Source organism: Salvelinus alpinus, chromosome 2, assembly GCF_045679555.1.
Source record: "Salvelinus alpinus chromosome 2, SLU_Salpinus.1, whole genome shotgun sequence".
NCBI classification, from domain to species: Eukaryota; Metazoa; Chordata; class Actinopteri; order Salmoniformes; family Salmonidae; genus Salvelinus; species Salvelinus alpinus.
In genome coordinates, this window is record NC_092087.1 from 1,869,563 (window position 1) to 1,889,373 (window position 19,811).

General features: G+C 48.8%; 1 protein-coding gene across 2 annotated transcripts in view; it reads left to right on the plus strand.

Annotated features, from left to right (window-relative positions):
- The first annotated feature begins 9,907 nt into the window (after window positions 1-9,907).
- LOC139552771 (lysine-specific demethylase phf2-like) overlaps window positions 9,908-19,811 on the plus strand; it is a 144,413-nt gene continuing 134,509 nt past the window's right edge. Inside the window, exon 1 of one of the 2 annotated variants that reach the window (XM_071364805.1) lies at window positions 9,908-10,520. In XM_071364805.1, the coding sequence (XP_071220906.1) occupies window positions 10,423-10,520 (98 nt within the window). In that variant the 5' untranslated portion in view covers window positions 9,908-10,422. The remainder of the gene's footprint in view (window positions 10,521-19,811) is intronic. The other variant, XM_071364814.1, reaches the window with a different exon arrangement.

A 19,811-nucleotide genomic window follows, 5' to 3' on the forward strand; every position in this document is an offset into this window, starting at 1 on the left:
CCATCACAGGCCAGAATCAGGCGGCAGGGTAGCCTAGTGGTTAGAGCGTTGGGACAGTAACCGAAAGGTTGCTAGATCGAATCCCAGAGCTGACAAGGTAAAGATCTGTCATTCTGCCCCTGAACAAAGCAGTTAACCCACTGTTCCTAGGCCGTCATTAAAAATAAGAATTAGCTCTTAACTGACTTGCCTAGTTAATTAAAGGTTAAATAAAACATCATATTACAGGATTATACATCATTATACATCATGTGTATGACTGTGTTGATCACGGCCAGATAAGATACTTATTTTACTGTTTCAGCATGCACAGAAATAAACCACATCCATGTTCTCCTTTTGGTATTTTCACTATTAAACATGCAATGAACGACACGGAGGGACAACTACACGGAGGGACAAGTACACTGTGTATTCAGCACCACGGACAGAACTCTTGTTAACGGGCACAAAAACACAAGAAAGAGGGAGCTCAACATTACGTTTAAACTCCTCAGTCGGTGTGAGGAGTGAAGTCTCTGATGGGCATTGACTAGAGCAGTGAAGTCTGATGACTAGAGCAGTGAAGTCTCTGATGGGCATTGACTAGAGCAGTGAAGTCTCTGATGACTAGAGCAGTGAAGTCTCTGATGGGCATTGACTAGAGCAGTGAAGTCTCTGATGGACATTGACTAGAGCAGTGAAGTCTGATGACTAGAGCAGTGAAGTCTCTGATGGGCATTGACTAGAGCAGTGAAGTCTGATGGGCATTGACTAGAGCAGTGAAGTCTCTGATGGGCATTGACTAGAGCAGTGAAGTCTCTGATGGGCATTGACTAGAGCAGTGAAGTCTCTGATGACTAGAGCAGTGAAGTCTCTGATGGGCATTGACTAGAGCAGTGAAGTCTCTGATGGACATTGACTAGAGCAGTGAAGTCTGATGACTAGATCAGTGAAGTCTCTGATTGGACATTGACTAGAGCAGTGAAGTCTGATGACTAGAGCAGTGAAGTCTCTGATGGGCATTGACTAGATCAGTGAAGTCTCTGATGGGCATTGACTAGAGCAGTGAAGTCTGATGGGCATTGACTAGAGCAGTGAAGTCTCTGATGGGCATTGACTAGAGCAGTGAAGTCTCTGATGGGCATTGACTAGAGCAGTGAAGTCTCTGATGACTAGAGCAGTGAAGTCTCTGATGGGCATTGACTAGAGCAGTGAAGTCTCTGATGGACATTGACTAGAGCAGTGAAGTCTGATGACTAGAGCAGTGAAGTCTCTGATGGGCATTGACTAGAGCAGTGAAGTCTCTGATGACTAGATCAGTGAAGTCTCTGATTGGACATTGACTAGAGCAGTGAAGTCTCTGATGGGCATTGACTAGAGCAGTGAAGTCTGATGACTAGAGCAGTGAAGTCTCTGATGGGCATTGACTAGATCAGTGAAGTCTCTGATGGGCATTGACTAGAGCAGTGAAGTCTGATGGGCATTGACTAGAGCAGTGAAGTCTCTGATGGGCATTGACTAGAGCAGTGAAGTCTCTGATGGGCATTGACTAGAGCAGTGAAGTCTCTGATGGGCATTGACTAGAGCAGTGAAGTCAGGTATAGTTTCTGACGTCGCTATGAGCAGGATTACTGAGAGGTGAGAGTCAGTAAGAGATGATCTGTGTCTTGACTTGTTATATTTCATCACTGAACATGTCTGTTCACAATACATAGGTCGACCCAAACAGTACAAACATCTTCTGAGCTCCACTCCTAATCTTTGTAAAGTTGTGTTCATCGAGAGATGCACAGAACCTCGTCAGTGGCATTGTTTTGAATAGTTCTCCAATCACTGCATCAGACTGAAGATGGATAAGCTCAAGTTGCAGGTCAGTGGGAGCGTTATCCACATTGAAGGTGAAAGGAAACCAACAGCATGTCATTTTCCCACACTTTGAAATACTCAAAACGGAGAGGAAACTCACCGTTCAAAGCAGCAGTGATGTTGGGAGGTGGATGTATACTTCTCCCGCTGGTCATCTGATAGGGAACAGACTAGTAGTGTTGGGAGGTGGATGTATACTTCTCCCGCTGGTCATCTGATAGGGAACAGACTAGTAGGAAGGTGGATGTATACGTCTCCCGCTGGTCATCTGATAGGGAACAGACTAGTAGTGTTGGGAGGTGGATGTATACTTCTCCCTCTGGTCATCTGATAGGGAACAGACTAGTAGTGTTGGGAGGTGGATGTATACTTCTCCCTCTGGTCATCTGATAGGGAACAGACTAGTAGTGTTGGGAGGTGGGTGTATACTTCTCCCTCTGGTCATCTGATAGGGAACAGACTAGTAGTGTTGGGAGGTGGATGTATACTTCTCCCTCTGGTCATCTGATAGGGAACAGACTAGTAGTGTTGGAAGGTGGATGTATACTTCTCCCGCTGGTCATCTGATAGGGAACAGACTAGTAGTGTTGGGAGGTGGATGTATACTTCTCCCTCTGGTCATCTGATAGGGAACAGACTAGTAGTGTTGGAAGGTGGATGTATACTTCTCCCGCTGGTCATCTGATAGGGAACAGACTAGTAGTGTTGGGAGGTGGATGTATACTTCTCCCGCTGGTCATCTGATAGGGAACAGACTAGTAGTGTTGGGAGGTGGATGTATACTTCTCCCTCTGGTCATCTGATAGGGAACAGACTAGTAGTGTTGGGAGGTGGGTGTATACTTCTCCCGCTGGTCATCTGATAGGGAACAGACTAGTAGTGTTGGGAGGTGGATGTATACTTCTCCCCGCTGGTCATCTGATAGGGAACAGACTAGTAGTGTTGGGAGGTGGATGTATACTTCTCCCCGCTGGTCATCTGATAGGGAACAGACTAGTAGTGTTGGGAGGTGGATGTATACTTCTCCCTCTGGTCATCTGATAGGGAACAGACTAGTAGTGTTGGGAGGTGGATGTATACTTCTCCCTCTGGTCATCTGATAGGGAACAGACTAGTAGTGTTGGGAGGTGGGTGTATACTTCTCCCGCTGGTCATCTGATAGGGAACAGACTAGTAGTGTTGGGAGGTGGATGTATACTTCTCCCCGCTGGTCATCTGATAGGGAACAGACTAGTAGTGTTGGGAGGTGGATGTATACTTCTCCCTCTGGTCATCTGACAGGGAACAGACTAGTAGTGTTGGGAGGTGGATGTATACTTCTCCCCGCTGGTCATCTGATAGGGAACAGACTAGTGGTGTTGGGAGGTGGATGTATACTTCTCCCTCTGGTCATCTGATAGGGAACAGACTAGTGGTGTTGGGAGGTGGATGTATACTTCTCCCTCTGGTCATCTGACAGGGAACAGACTAGTAGTGTTGGAAGGTGGATGTATACTTCTCCCACTGGTCATCTGATAGGGAACAGACTAGTAGTGTTGGGAGGTGGATGTATACTTCTCCCCGCTGGTCATCTGATAGGGAACAGACTAGTAGTGTTGGGAGGTGGATGTATACTTCTCCCACTGGTCATCTGATAGGGAACAGACTAGTAGTGTTGGAAGGTGGATGTATACTTCTCCCACTGGTCATCTGATAGGGAACAGACTAGTAGTGTTGGGAGGTGGATGTATACATCTCCCGCTGGTCATCTGATAGGGAACAGACTAGTAGTGTTGGGAGGTGGATGTATACTTCTCCCCGCTGGTCATCTGATAGGGAACAGACTAGTAGTGTTGGGAGGTGGATGTATACTTCTCCCTCTGGTCATCTGACAGGGAACAGACTAGTAGTGTTGGGAGGTGGATGTATACGTCTCCCTCTGGTCATCTGACAGGGAACAGACTAGTAGTGTTGGGAGGTGGATGTATACTTCTCCCGCTGGTCATCTGATAGGGAACAGACTAGTAGTGTTGGGAGGTGGGTGTATACTTCTCCCGCTGGTCATCTGATAGGGAACAGACTAGTAGTGTTGGGAGGTGGATGTATACGTCTCCCTCTGGTCATCTGATAGGGAACAGACTAGTGGTGTTGGGAGGTGGATGTATACTTCTCCCCGCTGGTCATCTGACAGGGAACAGACTAGTAGTGTTGGGAGGTGGATGTATACTTCTCCCCGCTGGTCATCTGACAGGGAACAGACTAGTGGTGTTGGGAGGTGGATGTATACTTCTCCCCGCTGGTCATCTGACAGGGAACAGACTAGTAGTGTTGGGAGGTGGATGTATACTTCTCCCCGCTGGTCATCTGACAGGGAACAGACTAGTAGTGTTGGGAGGTGGATGTATACTTCTCCCTCTGGTCATCTGATAGGGAACAGACTAGTAGTGTTGGGAGGTGGATGTATACTTCTCCCTCTGGTCATCTGATAGGGAACAGACTAGTAGTGTTGGGAGGTGGATGTATACTTCTCCCCGCTGGTCATCTGATAGGGAACAGACTAGTGGTGTTGGGAGGTGGATGTATACTTCTCCCTCTGGTCATCTGATAGGGAACAGACTAGTAGTGTTGGGAGGTGGATGTATACTTCTCCCCGCTGGTCATCTGATAGGGAACAGACTAGTAGTGTTGGGAGGTGGATGTATACGTCTCCCGCTGGTCATCTGATAGGGAACAGACTAGTAGTGTTGGGAGGTGGATGTATACTTCTCCCCGCTGGTCATCTGATAGGGAACAGACTAGTAGTGTTGGGAGGTGGATGTATACTTCTCCCGCTGGTCATCTGACAGGGAACAGACTAGTAGTGTTGGGAGGTGGATGTATACGTCTCCCGCTGGTCATCTGATAGGGAACAGACTAGTAGTGTTGGGAGGTGGATGTATACTTCTCCCTCTGGTCATCTGATAGGGAACAGACTAGTAGTGTTGGGAGGTGGATGTATACTTCTCCTGCTGGTCATCTGATAGGGAACAGACTAGTAGTGTTGGGAGGTGGATGTATACTTCTCCCCGCTGGTCATCTGATAGGGAACAGACTAGTAGTGTTGGGAGGTGGATGTATACTTCTCCCTCTGGTCATCTGATAGGGAACAGACTAGTAGTGTTGGGAGGTGGATGTATACTTCTCCCCGCTGGTCATCTGATAGGGAACAGACTAGTAGTGTTGGGAGGTGGATGTATACGTCTCCCGCTGGTCATCTGATAGGGAACAGACTAGTAGTGTTGGGAGGTGGATGTATACTTCTCCCGCTGGTCATCTGATAGGGAACAGACTAGTGGTGTTGGGAGGTGGATGTATACTTCTCCCCGCTGGTCATCTGATAGGGAACAGACTAGTGGTGTTGGGAGGTGGATGTATACGTCTCCCCCTGGTCATCTGATAGGGAACAGACTAGTAGTGTTGGGAGGTGGATGTATACTTCTCCCTCTGGTCATCTGATAGGGAACAGACTAGTGGTGTTGGGAGGTGGATGTATACTTCTCCTGCTGGTCATCTGATAGGGAACAGACTAGTAGTGTTGGGAGGTGGATGTATACTTCTCCCTCTGGTCATCTGATAGGGAACAGACTAGTAGTGTTGGGAGGTGGATGTATACTTCTCCCCGCTGGTCATCTGATAGGGAACAGACTAGTAGTGTTGGGAGGTGGATGTATACTTCTCCTGCTGGTCATCTGATAGGGAACAGACTAGTAGTGTTGGGAGGTGGATGTATACTTCTCCCTCTGGTCATCTGATAGGGAACAGAGTAGTAGTGTTGGGAGGTGGATGTATACTTCTCCCTCTGGTCATCTGATAGGGAACAGACTAGTAGTGTTGGGAGGTGGATGTATACTTCTCCTGCTGGTCATCTGATAGGGAACAGACTAGTGGTGTTGGGAGGTGGATGTATACGTCTCCCCCTGGTCATCTGATAGGGAACAGACTAGTAGTGTTGGAAGGTGGGTGAGATTGTTGGCTTCTACTTGGTGGGTCAGGAGGAGTAATATTCCCTTGAAGGCTTTGACAAGGCTGTACAACTGATGTGCAAAAAGGCCCTTCCCTTGTAGTTTAGAATTTAGTTCATTCATGAGGGCCATGATGTCCACGGTGAAGGCAAAATCAGCCAACCGTTATTTATCTTGCAGTTGAGGGAAATCCACATTTTCCTTTCATTTGCAAAAACTCAGCAATCTCTGACTTCAGGTCCCTCACCCTTTAAAGCACCTTCCCCAAACTCAGCCATCTTCAGGTCCCTCACCCTTTAAAGCACCTCCCCCAAACTCAGCCATCTTCAGGTCCCTCACCCTTTAAAGCACCTTCCCCAAACTCAGCCATCTTCAGGTCCCTCACCCTTTAAAGCACCTTCCCCAAACTCAGCCATCTTCAGGTCCCTCACCCTTTAAAGCACCTTCCCCAAACTCAGCCATCTTCAGGTCCCTCACCCTTTAAAGCACCTTCCCCAAACTCAGCCATCTCACCACACTTTCTCCCTCACCTCAAACTTTCCAAATGCCAGTTGTTTTTTATACTGCTCATGAAGTACGCTTCATCACCCCGGTCTCCGTGGTCAGGCTTCTCACCTAACGTTACCTCTCCGTTACCGTTCAATTTATTTGAGCCTTCCTCTGACACCGCCTTCCTCTGACACCGCCAAGCTTCCTGGATGGCAGGAAGCTTGGCCCCAGTGATGTACTGGGCTGTACGCACTACCCTCTGTAGCATCTTACGGTTGGATACCGAGCATTTGCCATATCAGGCAGTGATGGAACCCGTCAGGATGCTCTCGATGGTGCAGCTGTAGAACTTTTTGAGGATCTGGGGACCCATGCCAAATCTTTTCAGTCTCCTGAGGGGGAAAAGGTGTTGTCGTGCCCTCTTCACAACTGTCTTGGTGTGTTTGGACCATGATAGTATGTTGGTGATGTGGACACCAAGGAACTTGAAGCTCTCAACCTGCTCCACTACAGCCCCGTCGATGAGAATGGGGGCGTGCTCGGCCCTCCTTTTCCTGTAGCCCACGATCATCTCCTTTGTCTTGATCACGTTGAGGGAGAGGTTGATGTCCTGGCACCACACGGCCAGGTCTCTGACCTCCTCCTGTCTCATCATTGTCGGTGATCAGACCAACCACCTTTGTGGCGTCAACAAACCTTAAAGTAAGTAAACACCTTTTTTAAGTCTGTGCAATGTGTGTCCCTCCCATTTGAATAATATAAAGTTGGTTTGAGGTGCCTAGGTCATGTGATCAAAGAGCTATTGAATTGTAAGGGATTTTTTATAAATGTTTGAATTATTTTGAGAAAACCAAAGAGTGTGCAACACGCATCTCTGTGACATGCTGACCACACCGCTCACAACGCAAAAATACATTTACACACGTTATTCAATAATTGCACCCAATCTGCTCGCGCGCGTCTGCATACCCAGGCGCTAAAATAGAACTTGGTTCTATTTGTGACGCTCAATGCGCTGCAAGTCCCGCCTCTCCCATCTCATTGGTTTTTAGGAGCTTATACCTACGTGTCATCTCCTCATTGGTTTTTAGCAGCATATACCCACGTGGGTGATTGAAAGATGAACTGAGGTCCACACTCAGTTCATATTTGTGGTAATACACTGTAAGGTTGGTTGCCAACGGCCGTATCAAGTCCAAAGAAGAAGAAGAAACCGGAAGGAGGAGAGATGACAAGAAAGGAATTTGGTTTACCGTTTTATCTGTGGATGAATTATTGGAGTAGAGGACCTTGTGCATTTCAGGTAAAATAACAACCCAATGTTTATATCCCAGGACAAATTAGCTAGCAACAGCAAGCTATCTAGCTAAATTGACATAAATGTTTAATGGTTTTCGACCTGTCCCCAAATTAATATATTTGATTCGGAGTTTGTTTTGATATTTCGACCTGCATGTCCTGATAATGTCTGGTGTGGGTGAACAAAATCAATTTGTGCACGATGGCGCACACGTGCGTGCTGTTTGGTCAGCAAGTAAGGAATAATGGACAATTATTGCTGTTCCTTGAAATGAGGTTGCTAAGTCATGTGGTTGAAGAGCTATTGAAGTTTGCATATTGTGATCATGCACTTTGTGGACAGTCCCTAAATAGTTGAGTTGACGGTCCGCCAGGCTGCCTATATTGTTGCCGTGTGATTATGAAACTCGGGTCGGAATTGGGAAAATACTTGTTTTCCTTCATAGTGAGCTTAACCTGAGATATGTTGCTCATAATGTTCGTGAGCTATTGACGTTTGAAGGTTCGAATATTGAAACTCCAACCAACTTTAACACGGTTTTAATTTTAGAGTAATTGCGTCCCAGATCCTCTATAAAGCAAAGTAGCCTATCGCCGTCACAGATTAACAAACTGAGGCAAAACAAGTTGATCAAAGCAGAATCAAGGCGTGATCTGCATTGAATTGCAATGTAGAGTGGGGCATTAATTTCCCGATTCCGTCTTGTTCACATTTATTTGCAGCTAGTCTGTGAATCTATGCGTGACAGTAGACTGTTCGAGATGGCGCAGATTGAAAATGCGCCAGCCTGAATGAGCAAGATGCGCTGTTCTAAGGTCATGAAAAGTAAAAAAAAAAAATATTGTTAATGTCATTCATAAAGGCACACTTTAAAATATTATCAATCACTTAAAAATAAACATACCAGCCTTTATCGTAATGACCCTTCAGTGAGTGTCTGAGAGGGCCATTACCGGAGGAGAGCGCGCGATGATCCAGCAACAGTGTCTCTCTAGTTAACCACAGCTAACTACGCATTAATGTCGTCGCCTTTCCACAGTCACTGTAGATCTAAATACATCTGTACCCTTGGAAAGCTGGGATCCCCCTCTATTAAACAGTAGCCATGTAATTGCGACAACGTTAAAACACATTCTAAGAAAATTCTAATTGACAAATATCTTGCTGTGCATAGATTTCCCCTAAAACATGAATATTTGAGCCTGATACTGTATAAACATGTCTAGTTAGATAACTTGCTGTGAAGTAGCCTGCCTTCTCCAATTGATCCCTGATTCATTAAATGAGGGAATCATTTTATAAAGACAAAAGTATTTGGTTGTGTTGTAATATTTTATATCAAAGGTGGCAACCATCATCCAGGATAGCTACTGGGTGTGCAGGCTTTTGTTCCTGCCCTGCTCTAACTACATTGTAGCCTAAACATCAGCTGCTCAACAGGACCTAGATAGGCAGAAGTTTCAGCGCTGGATCAAAAGCCAAGCCTGCACGTCCAGCAGCTCTTCAGACTAACCGTTCAGTTCTACTTTGTGGGGGTGAAGTGCCTTGATCAAGGGCACAACGGCAGGAGATGGTGGGTCAGCATGGGATCAGACACAGCAGCCTTCCAGTGTCAATCATGGGATCAGACACATCAGCCTTCCAGTGTCAATCATGGGATCAGACACAGCAGCCTTCCAGTATCAATCATGGGATCAGACACAGCAGCCTTCCAGTGTCAATCATGGGATCAGACACATCAGCCTTCCAGTGTCAATCATGGGATCAGACACATCAGCCTTCCAGTGTCAATCATGGGATCAGACACATCAGCCTTCCAGTGTCAATCATGGGATCAGACACAGCAGCCTTCCAGTGTCAATCATGGGATCAGACACAGCAGCCTTCCAGTATCAATCATGGGATCAGACACAGCAGCCTTCCAGTGTCAATCATGGGATCAGACACATCAGCCTTCCAGTATCAATCATGGGATCAGACACATCAGCCTTCCAGTGTCAGTAATGCTTAGTTTTAGGCTATAACAATAGTCATGAAAATGTGTATAAACCCTTAATTAAGAGAGAATAATCAGGAGGTCTCTATAGCATAATGTCATTTGTGAATTTCAGTGAACATAGTTGAATGGACCGACTTGGAAAAAGACAGAGTCAAGAGTAGATGTGATATTCATATGTATTCATTCCTATGTTGTTTTAAATCAAACAGATTGATATGATTTAAAAGACAAATATAGGTTATAGGAGGATTTAAATCACAACTGTTGGCATTTCATCTACATCATCATGTCTCGCGGTGATACGGAAACGATCTGTATTTGATCAGGTAAAGAATCGGTAAATTTGGTCGATTCCGGTTGCTCGATTTCTACCGACAAAAATCTAAAAACGAAAGCTCTAGCTTCTCGGTTAGGAACGTCCCGGGATGCCCGCTGAAACGGCCGCGCCGTTAATGACATTCATTCATCTGCTGCGAGCCATCGAGGACGACCGCTGACGTAACAGATATTACAATGCAACAAGGATACATTTTCTGTTGCTTTCTGAGCGGCGGGATACGACCGGCACCAGGGGGCAGGAAAACTATGATGCACTTCAGGAACGGCGTCGACCTCTGTGATAAATCAGGACGATAACCAACTCAATGCAACATCAGTGGATGATGGACTTCTGGATGTAATTGAATGTCCAGCGGAACTGGCTAGCTTCGGCTTGTGAAAGATCTTCATATTGCATTTTGTTGCAGTAGAGTTCCTGCTGCCCCGTTTCTCTCCCTCCTATCCGACGTTGTTGTCAAAGATCTAACATGGCGACTGTACCAGTATATTGCATCTGCAGATTACCGTACGACGTTACCCAGTTTATGATCGAATGTGATGCATGCAAGGACTGGTTTCACGGAAGGTAATTGCTTGAATATATTGTGGATGTTTTTTTTGTCCGTCCACGTTGTGTTTTGTAGGATAATTTGACCATTTGACAGTTTCTGTTGCACATTCTTTTGTCGACATCTGAATTGCCACAAGAGCGAGGCCGCTTGAAGAAGGCGGAGTTAAATATAGATGACTCGGTTGTGACATTTTTATGAATAGCACTAACATATTGTGGTCAACAATATAGTCATTTAAAGATGAAGGTTTGTTTGGATGATTCCGTTTTCATCCTGGTGTTCCAGCTCTGTCTCATGTGGGTGTCTACATTAACAGTGTTGTGTCGAGGCAGCGAACGGTCGCAGGACACTGGGGGTCTGGATCGGACATTTCCATCTGCATCATTAGGAGCTCGTCCCGCCGTTAACCCAGATAGTACTATCGTGTTTTATGCGTGTTTCTGCTTTAATTGTTTGGCGCCGTTATAAAAGCCTCGAGAAAACGCCAAGTCCTCTGACAGGAGAGTCGTAGCTGACAATAGCCGCTGCCCTCCAGCCAGGCGGGTTGAATAACTGACCGTTGACAGACATTGCAGTGCTGCGTTGCTGTCTACATTTTCTCTGTAAAACGATCGAAATGCTTGAAGATTTTGACAGCGTGTATTTGAAACCAGTTCTATTCTCTCAGGTGTGTCACCAAGCCAGGTTCATCAGTTTAGCCCGCAGATTATAATGGGAGTCTGCCACGTCTTTTGCTTTATTTTAAATGTTGTTTCGATGTCCTTTGTACATTTAATTGCCCAATGCAGGACAATCATCCGTCACTGATCGATCACTTTCTTTTTCGATCACTTATTGCAAACAGGCGTTTTCAAATCAGAAGAAGATATTTACGCGCGTTAACATTAACCCTTTGGTGCAAGACTACAATGTGTCATTCAGTACTACGCTGCCTGCTACAATGTATCATCGGCGGAACGCGGGTAACACGTCTTATCTCAAATCATCGATGCCAGTTGAGCGACGCGTTATTATTCGTGTGAATATCCCGAAACCTGGCCGATACGAGACATATTCAAAGTAATGAAGGTCTAGCAGTAATCCTGGCTTTGATGTGTTTCTGGAGGCTGTCTGTCGTAGCCTGATGATGGCTCATTCGAAATTGTCCCTGGGTTGACACTCCAGTAGCCTAATAACCCAAACGGTCTCCATTATTCCCGCTTCATGCTAGGGGTTAGCCATTACACTCCTTTATTACTATATAGAAAACTATGCATCAACCCGATGTACACTACATTACCAAAAGTATGTGGACACGTGCTCGTCGAAATTCTCATTAGAAAATCATGGTCATTAATATGGAGTTGGTCCCCCTTTGCTGCTGTAACAGCCTCCACTCTTCTGGGAAGGCTTTCCACTAGATGTAGGAACATTGCTGCTATAACAGCCTCCACTCTTCTGGGAAGGCTTTCCACTAGATGTTGGAACATTGCTGCTATAACAGCCTCCACTCTTCTGGGAAGGCTTTCCACTAGATGTAGGAACATTGCTGCTATAACAGCCTCCACTCTTCTGGGAAGGCTTTCCACTAGATGTAGGAACATTGCTGCTATAACAGCCTCCACTCTTCTGGGAAGGCTTTCCACTAGATGTAGGAACATTGCTGCTATAACAGCCGCCACTCTTCTGGGAAGGCTTTCCACTAGATGTTGGAACATTGCTGCTATAACAGCCTCCACTCTTCTGGGAAGGCTTTCCACTAGATGTTGGAACATTGCTGCTATAACAGCCTCCACTCTTCTGGGAAGGCTTTCCACTAGATATTGGAACATTGCTGCTATAACAGCCTCCACTCTTCTGGGAAGGCTTTCCACTAGATGTTGGAACATTGCTGCTATAACAGCCTCCACTCTTCTAGGAAGGCTTTCCAGTAGATGTTGGAACATTGCTGCTATAACAGCCTCCACTCTTCTGGGAAGGCTTTCCACTAGATGTTGGAACATTGCTGCTATAACAGCCTCCACTCTTCTGGAAAGGCTTTCCACTAGATGTTGGAACATTGCTGCTATAACAGCCTCCACTCTTCTAGGAAGGCTTTCCAGTAGATGTTGGAACATTGCTGCTATAACAGCCTCCACTCTTCTGGGAAGGCTTTCCACTAGATATTGGAACATTGCTGCGGGGACTTGCTTCCATTCAGCCACGAGCATTAGTGAGGTTGGGTACTGATGTTAGGTGATTAGACCTGGCTCGCAGTCGGCGTTCCAATTCATCCCGAAGGTGTTCGATGGGGTTGAGGTCAGGGCTCTGTGCAGGCCAGTCAAGTTCTTCCACCGATCTCGACAAACCATTTCTGTATAGACCTCGCTTTGTGCACAGGCACATTGCCATGCTGAAACAGGAAAGGGCCTTCCCCAAACTGTTGCCACAAAGTTGGAAGGACAGAATCATCTAGAATATCACTGTATGCTGTAGTGTTAAGATTTCCCTTCACTGGAACTAAGGGGCCCAAACCATAAAAACAACCCCAGATCATTATTCCGCCACCAAACTTTACAGTTGGCACTATGCACTGGGGCAGGTAGCTTTCTCCTGGCATCCTCCAAACTCAGATTTGTCTGTCGGACTGCCAGATGGTGAAGCATGATTCATCACTCCAGAGAACGTATTTCCACTGCTCCAGAGTCCAATGGCGGCGAGCTTTACACCACTCCAGCCAACGCTTGGCATTGCGCATGGTGACCTTAGGCTTGTGTGCGGCTGCTCGGCCATGGAAACCCATTTCATGAAGCTCCCGACTAACAGTTCTTGTGCTGACGTTGCATCCAGAGGCGGTTTGGAACTCAGTAGTGAGTGTTGCAACCGAGGACAGATGATTTTTACGTGCTTCAGCACTCGGCGGTCCCGTTCTGTGAGCTTGTGTGGCCTACCACTTCGCGGCTGAGCCGTTGTTGCTCCAAGTCGTTTTCACTTCACAATGACATCACTTACAGTTGACGGGGAGGCTCTGAATCTGACGAAGTGACTTTTTGGAATGGTGGCATCCTATGACGGTGCCACGTTGAAAGTCACTGAGCTCTTCAGTAAAGCCATTCTACTGCCAATGTTTGTCTTTGGAGATTGCATGGCTGTGTGCTCAATTTTATACACCTGTCAGCAACGGATATGGCTGAAATAGCAGAATCCACTAATTTGAAGGGGTGTCCACATACTTTTGTATATATAGTGTACCTGCCTGGTAGGGTGCATACTTATAGCTGTATATATAGTGTACCTGCCTGGTAGGGTGCATATTTATAGCTGTATATATAGTGTACCTGCCTAGTAGGGTGCATACTTATAGCTGTATATATAGTGTACCTGCCTGGTAGGGTGCATACTTATAGCTGTATATATAGTGTACCTGCCTGGTAGGGTGCATACTTATAGCTGTATATATAGTGTATCTGCCTGGTAGGGTGCATACTTATAGCTGTATATATAGTGTACCTGCCTGGTAGGGTGCATACTTATAGCTGTATATATAGTGTACCTGCCTGGTAGGGTGCATACTTATAGCTGTATATATAGTGTACCTGCCTGGTAGGGTGCATACTTATAGCTGTATATATAGTGTATCTGCCTGGTAGGGTGCATACTTATAGCTGTATATATAGTGTACCTGCCTGGTAGGGTGCATACTTATAGCTGTATATATAGTGTACCTGCCTGGTAGGGTGCATACTTATAGCTGTATATATAGTGTATCTGCCTGGTAGGGTGCATACTTATAGCTGTATATATAGTGTACCTGCCTGGTAGGGTGCATACTTATAGCTGTATATATAGTGTACCTGCCTGGTAGGGTGCATACTTATAGCTGTATATATAGTGTACCTGCCTGGTAGGGTGCATACTTATAGCTGTATATATAGTGTATCTGCCTGGTAGGGTGCATACTTATAGCTGTATATATAGTGTACCTGCCTGGTAGGGTGCATACTTATAGCTGTATATATAGTGTACCTGCCTGGTAGGGTGCATACTTATAGCTGTATATATAGTGTACCTGCCTGGTAGGGTGCATACTTATAGCTGTATATATAGTGTACCTGCCTGGTAGGGTGCATACTTATAGCTGTATATATAGTGTATCTGCCTGGTAGGGTGCATACTTATAGCTGTATATATAGTGTACCTGCCTGGTAGGAAGATACAGATCCCTCTCCCCTGCTGTCACTCTCCCCATGCTGCCCTCCCCCCATGCTGCCCTCCCCCCATGCTGCCCCTCTCCCCATGCTGCCCCTCCCCCCATGCTGCCCCTCTCCCCATGCTGCCCCTCTCCCCATGCTGCCCCTCTCCCCATGCTGCCCCTCTCCCCATGCTGCCCCTCTCCCCATGCTGTCCCTCTCCCCATGCTGTCCCTGTCCCCATGCTGTCCCTTTCCCCATGCTGTCCCTTTCCCATGCTGTCCCTCTCCCCATGCTGTCCCTGTCCCCATGCTGTCCCTGTCCCCATACTGTCCCTGTCCCCATGCTGTCCCTGTCCCCATGCTGTCCCTGTCCCCATGCTGTCCCTGTCCCCATGCTGTCCCTGTCCCCATGCTGTCCCTCTCCCCATGCTGTCCCTCTCCCCATGCTGTCCCTCTCCCCATGCTGTCCCTGTCCCCATGCTGTCCCTTTCCCCATGCTGTCCCTTTCCCCATGCTGTCCCTCTCCCCTGCTGTCCCTCTCCCCCTGCTGGCTCTCTCCCCATGCTGTCCCTCTCCCCATGCTGTCCCTCTCCCCATGCTGTCCCTCTCCCCATGCTGTCCCTCTCCCCATGCTGCCCCTCTCCCCATGCTGCCCCTCTCCCCATGCTGCCCCTCCTTCTCTCCCATGCTGCCCCTCTCACCATGCTGTCCCTCTCCCCATGCTGCCCTTCTCCCCTGCTGTCCCTCCTCCCTGCTGGCTCTCTCCCCATGCTGGCTCTCTCCCCATGCTGTCCCTCTCCCCATGCTGCCATTCTCCCCTGCTGTCCCTCCTCCCTGCTGGCCCTCTCCCCATGCTGTCCCTCTCCCCATGCTGTCCCTCTCCCCATGCTGTCCCTCCTTCTCTCCATGCTGTCCCTCTCCCCATGCTGTCCCTCTCCCCATGCTGTTCCTCTCCCCATGCTGTCCCTCTCCCCATGATGTCCCTCTCCCCATGCTTTCCCTCTCCCCCTGCTGGCTCTCTCCCCATGCTACCCCTCTCCCCATGCTGTCCCTCTCCCCATGCTGTCCCTCTCCCCATGCTGTCCCTCTCCCCATGCTGTCCCTCTCCCCATGCTGTCCCTGTCCCCATGCTGTCCCTTTCCCCATGCTGTCCCTCTCCCCTGCTGTCCCTCTCCCCCTGCTGGCTCTCTCCCCCTGCTGGCTCTCTCCCCCTGCTGGCTCTCTCCCCCTGCTGGCTCTCTCCCCCTGCTGTCCCTCTCCCCATGCTGTCCCCCTCCCCATGCTGTCCCTCTCCCCATGCTGCCCCTCTCCCCATGCTGCCCCTCCTTCTCTCCCATGCTGCCCCTCTCACCATGCTGTCCCTCTCCCCATGCTGCCCTTCTCCCCTGCTGTCCCTCCTCCCTGCTGGCTCTCTCCCCATGCTGGCTCTCTCCCCATGCTGTCCCTCTCCCCATGCTGTCCCTCTCCCCATGCTGTCCCTCTCCCCATGCTGTCCCTCTCCCCATGCTTTCCCTCTCCCCTGCTGTCCCTCCTCCCTGCTGGCCCTCTCCCCCTGCTGGCCCTCTCCCCCTGCTGGCTCTCTCCCCATGCTGCCCCTCTCCCCATGCTGTCCCTCTCCCCATGCTGTCCCTCTCCCCATGCTGTCCCTCTCCCCATGCTGTCCCTCTCCCCATGCTGTCCCTCTCCCCTGCTGTCCCTCTTCCCTGCTGTCCCTCTTCCCTGCTGTCCCTCTCCCCATGCTGTCCCTCTCCCCATGCTGTCCTTCTTCCCATGCTGTCCCTCTTCCCATGCTGTCCCTCTTCCCATGCTGTCCCTCTTCCCATGCTGCCCCTCTCCCCATGCTGCCCCTCTCCCCATGCTGTCCCTCTCCCCATGCTGTCCCTCTCCCCATGCTGCCCTTCTCCCCATGCTGTCCCTCTTCCCTGCTGTCCCTCTTCCCTGCTGTCCCTCTCCCCATGCTGTCCCTCTCCCCATGCTGTCCTTCTTCCCATGCTGTCCCTCTTCCCATGCTGTCCCTCTTCCCATGCTGCCCCTCTCCCCATGCTGTCCCTCTTCCCATGCTGTCCCTCTTCCATGCTGTCCCTCTTCCATGCTGTCCCTCTTCCATGCTGTCCCTCTTCCATGCTGTCCCTCTTCCATGCTGTCCCTCTCCCCATGCTGCCCCTCTCCCCATGCTGTCCCTCTCCCCATGCTGTCCCTCTCCCCTACTGTCCCTCTCTCCCGGCTCTCCCTCTCTCCCGGCTGTCCCTCTCCCCATGCTGTCCCTCTCCCCATGCTGTCCCTCTCCCCCTGCTGTCCCTCTCCCTCTCCCCTGCTGTCCCTCTCCCCTGCTGTCCTTCTTCCTCTCCCCATGCTGTCTCTCTCCCCATGCTGTCCCTCTCCCCATGCTGTCCTTCTTCCTCTCCCCATGCTGTCTCTCTCGCCATGCTGTCCTTCTTCCTCTCCCCATGCTGGCTCTCTCCCCATGCTGTCCCTCTCCCCATGCTGTCCCTCTCCCCATGCTGTCCCTCTCCCCATGCTGTCCCTCTCCCCATGCTGTCCCTCTCCCCATGCTTTCCCTCTCCCCTGCTGTCCCTCCTCCCTGCTGGCCCTCTCCCCCTGCTGGCCCTCTCCCCCTGCTGGCCCTCTCTCCCCATGCTGTCCCTCTCCCCATGCTGTCCCTCTCCCCATGCTGTCCCTCTCCCCATGCTGTCCCTCTCCCCATGCTGTCCCTCTCCCCATGCTGTCCCTCTCCCCATGCTGTCCCTCTCCCCATGCTGTCCCTCTCCCCTGCTGTCCCTCTTCCCTGCTGTCCCTCTTCCCTGCTGTCCCTCTCCCCATGCTGTCCTTCTTCCCATGCTGTCCCTCTTCCCATGCTGTCCCTCTTCCCATGCTGTCCCTCTTCCCATGCTGCCCCTCTCCCCATGCTGCCCCTCTCCCCATGCTGTCCCTCTCCCCATGCTGTCCCTCTCCCCATGCTGTCCCTCTCCCCATGCTGTCTCTCTCCCCATGCTGTCCCTCTTCCCTGCTGTCCCTCTCCCCATGCTGTCCCTCTCCCCATGCTGTCCTTCTTCCCATGCTGTCCCTCTTCCCATGCTGTCCCTCTTCCCATGCTGCCCCTCTCCCCATGCTGTCCCTCTTCCCATGCTGTCCCTCTTCCATGCTGTCCCTCTTCCATGCAGTCCCTCTTCCATGCAGTCCCTCTTCCATGCAGTCCCTCTTCCATGCAGTCCCTCTTCCATGCTGTCCCTCTTCCATGCTGTCCCTCTTCCATGCTGTCCCTCTTCCATGCTGTCCCTCTCCCCTACTGTCCCTCTCCCCATGCTGTCCTTCTTCCCATGCTGTCCTTCTTCCCATGCTGTCCCTCTTCCCTGCTGTCCCTCTTCCCATGCTGTCCCTCTTCCCATGCTGTCCCTCTTCCCATGCTGTCCCTCTTCCATGCTGTCCCTCTTCCCTGCTGTCCCTCTCTCCCCTACTGTCCCTCTCTCCCGGCTGTCCCTCTCTCCCTGATGTCCCTCTCCCCCTGCTGTCCCTCTCCCTCTCCCCTGCTGTCCCTCTCCCCTGCTGTCCTTCTTCCTCTCCCCATGCTGTCTCTCTCCCCATGCTGTCCCTCTCCCCATGCTGTCCTTCTTCCTCTCCCCATGCTGTCTCTCTCGCCATGCTGTCCTTCTTCCTCTCCCCATGCTGTCTCTCTCCCCTGCTGTCCCTCTCCCCTGCTGTCAAATTGTATTTGTCACATGCAGAATACAACAGGTTTAGACCTTGGTGAAATGCTGACTTACAAGCCCTTAACCAACAATGCAGTTCAAGAAATAGAGTTAAGAAAATATTTACTAAATAAACTAAAGTAAAAGATTAAATAAATAGTAACACAATAAAATAACAATGCAGTTTGAGAAATAGAGTTGTAGGCTATATATGAGGGGTATATACAGGGGTACCAGTACTGAGTCAATGTGCGGGTGGGGGTACAGGTTAGTCGAGGTAGATTGTACGTCTAGGTCGGGGTAAAGGGGTTCTGTATAGATAATACACAGACTGTAACAGCAGACTGTACCATATATCAAATCAAATGTATTTATAAAGCCCTTCTTACATCAGCTGATGTCTCAAATATATCTGTATAGATCCAGACTGCTGTATAGATCCAGACTGTGCTGTATAGATCCAGACTGTACCATATAGCTGTATAGATCCAGACTGTACCATGTAGCTGTATAGATCCAGACTGCTGTATAGATCCAGACTGTACCATATAGCTGTATAGATCCAGACTGTACCATATAGCTGTATAGATCCAGACTGTACCATATAGCTGTATAGATCCAGACTGTACCGTATAGCTGTATAGATCCAGACTGTACCATATAGCTGTATAGATCCAGACTGTACCATATAGCTGTATAGATCCAGACTGTACCGTATAGCTGTATAGATCCAGACTGTACCGTATAGCTGTATAGATCCTGACTGTACCGTGTAGCTGTATAGATCCAGACTGTACCGTATAGCTGTATAGATCCAGACTGTACCATATAGCTGTATAGATCCAGACTGTACCATATAGCTGTATAGATCCAGACTGTACCATATAGCTGTATAGATCCAGACTGTACCGTATAGCTGTATAGATCCAGACTGTACCGTATAGCTGTATAGATCCAGACTGTACCGTATAGCTGTATAGATCCAGACTGTACCGTATAGCTGTATAGATCCAGACTGTACCGTATAGCTGTATAGATCCAGACTGTACCATATAGCTGTATAGATCCAGACTGTACCGTATAGCTGTATAGATCCAGACTGTACCGTATAGCTGTATAGATCCAGACTGTACCATATAGCTGTATAGATCCAGACTGTACCATATAGCTGTATAGATCCAGACTGTACCATATAGCTGTATAGATCCAGACTGTACCGTATAGCTGTATAGATCCAGACTGTACCATATAGCTGTATAGATCCAGACTGTACCATATAGCTGTATAGATCCAGACTGTACCATATAGCTGTATAGATCCAGACTGTACCGTATAGCTGTATAGATCCAGACTGTACCGTATAGCTGTATAGATCCAGACTGTACCGTATAGCTGTATAGATCCAGACTGTACCGTATAGCTGTATAGATCCAGACTGTACCATATAGCTGTATAGATCCAGACTGTAC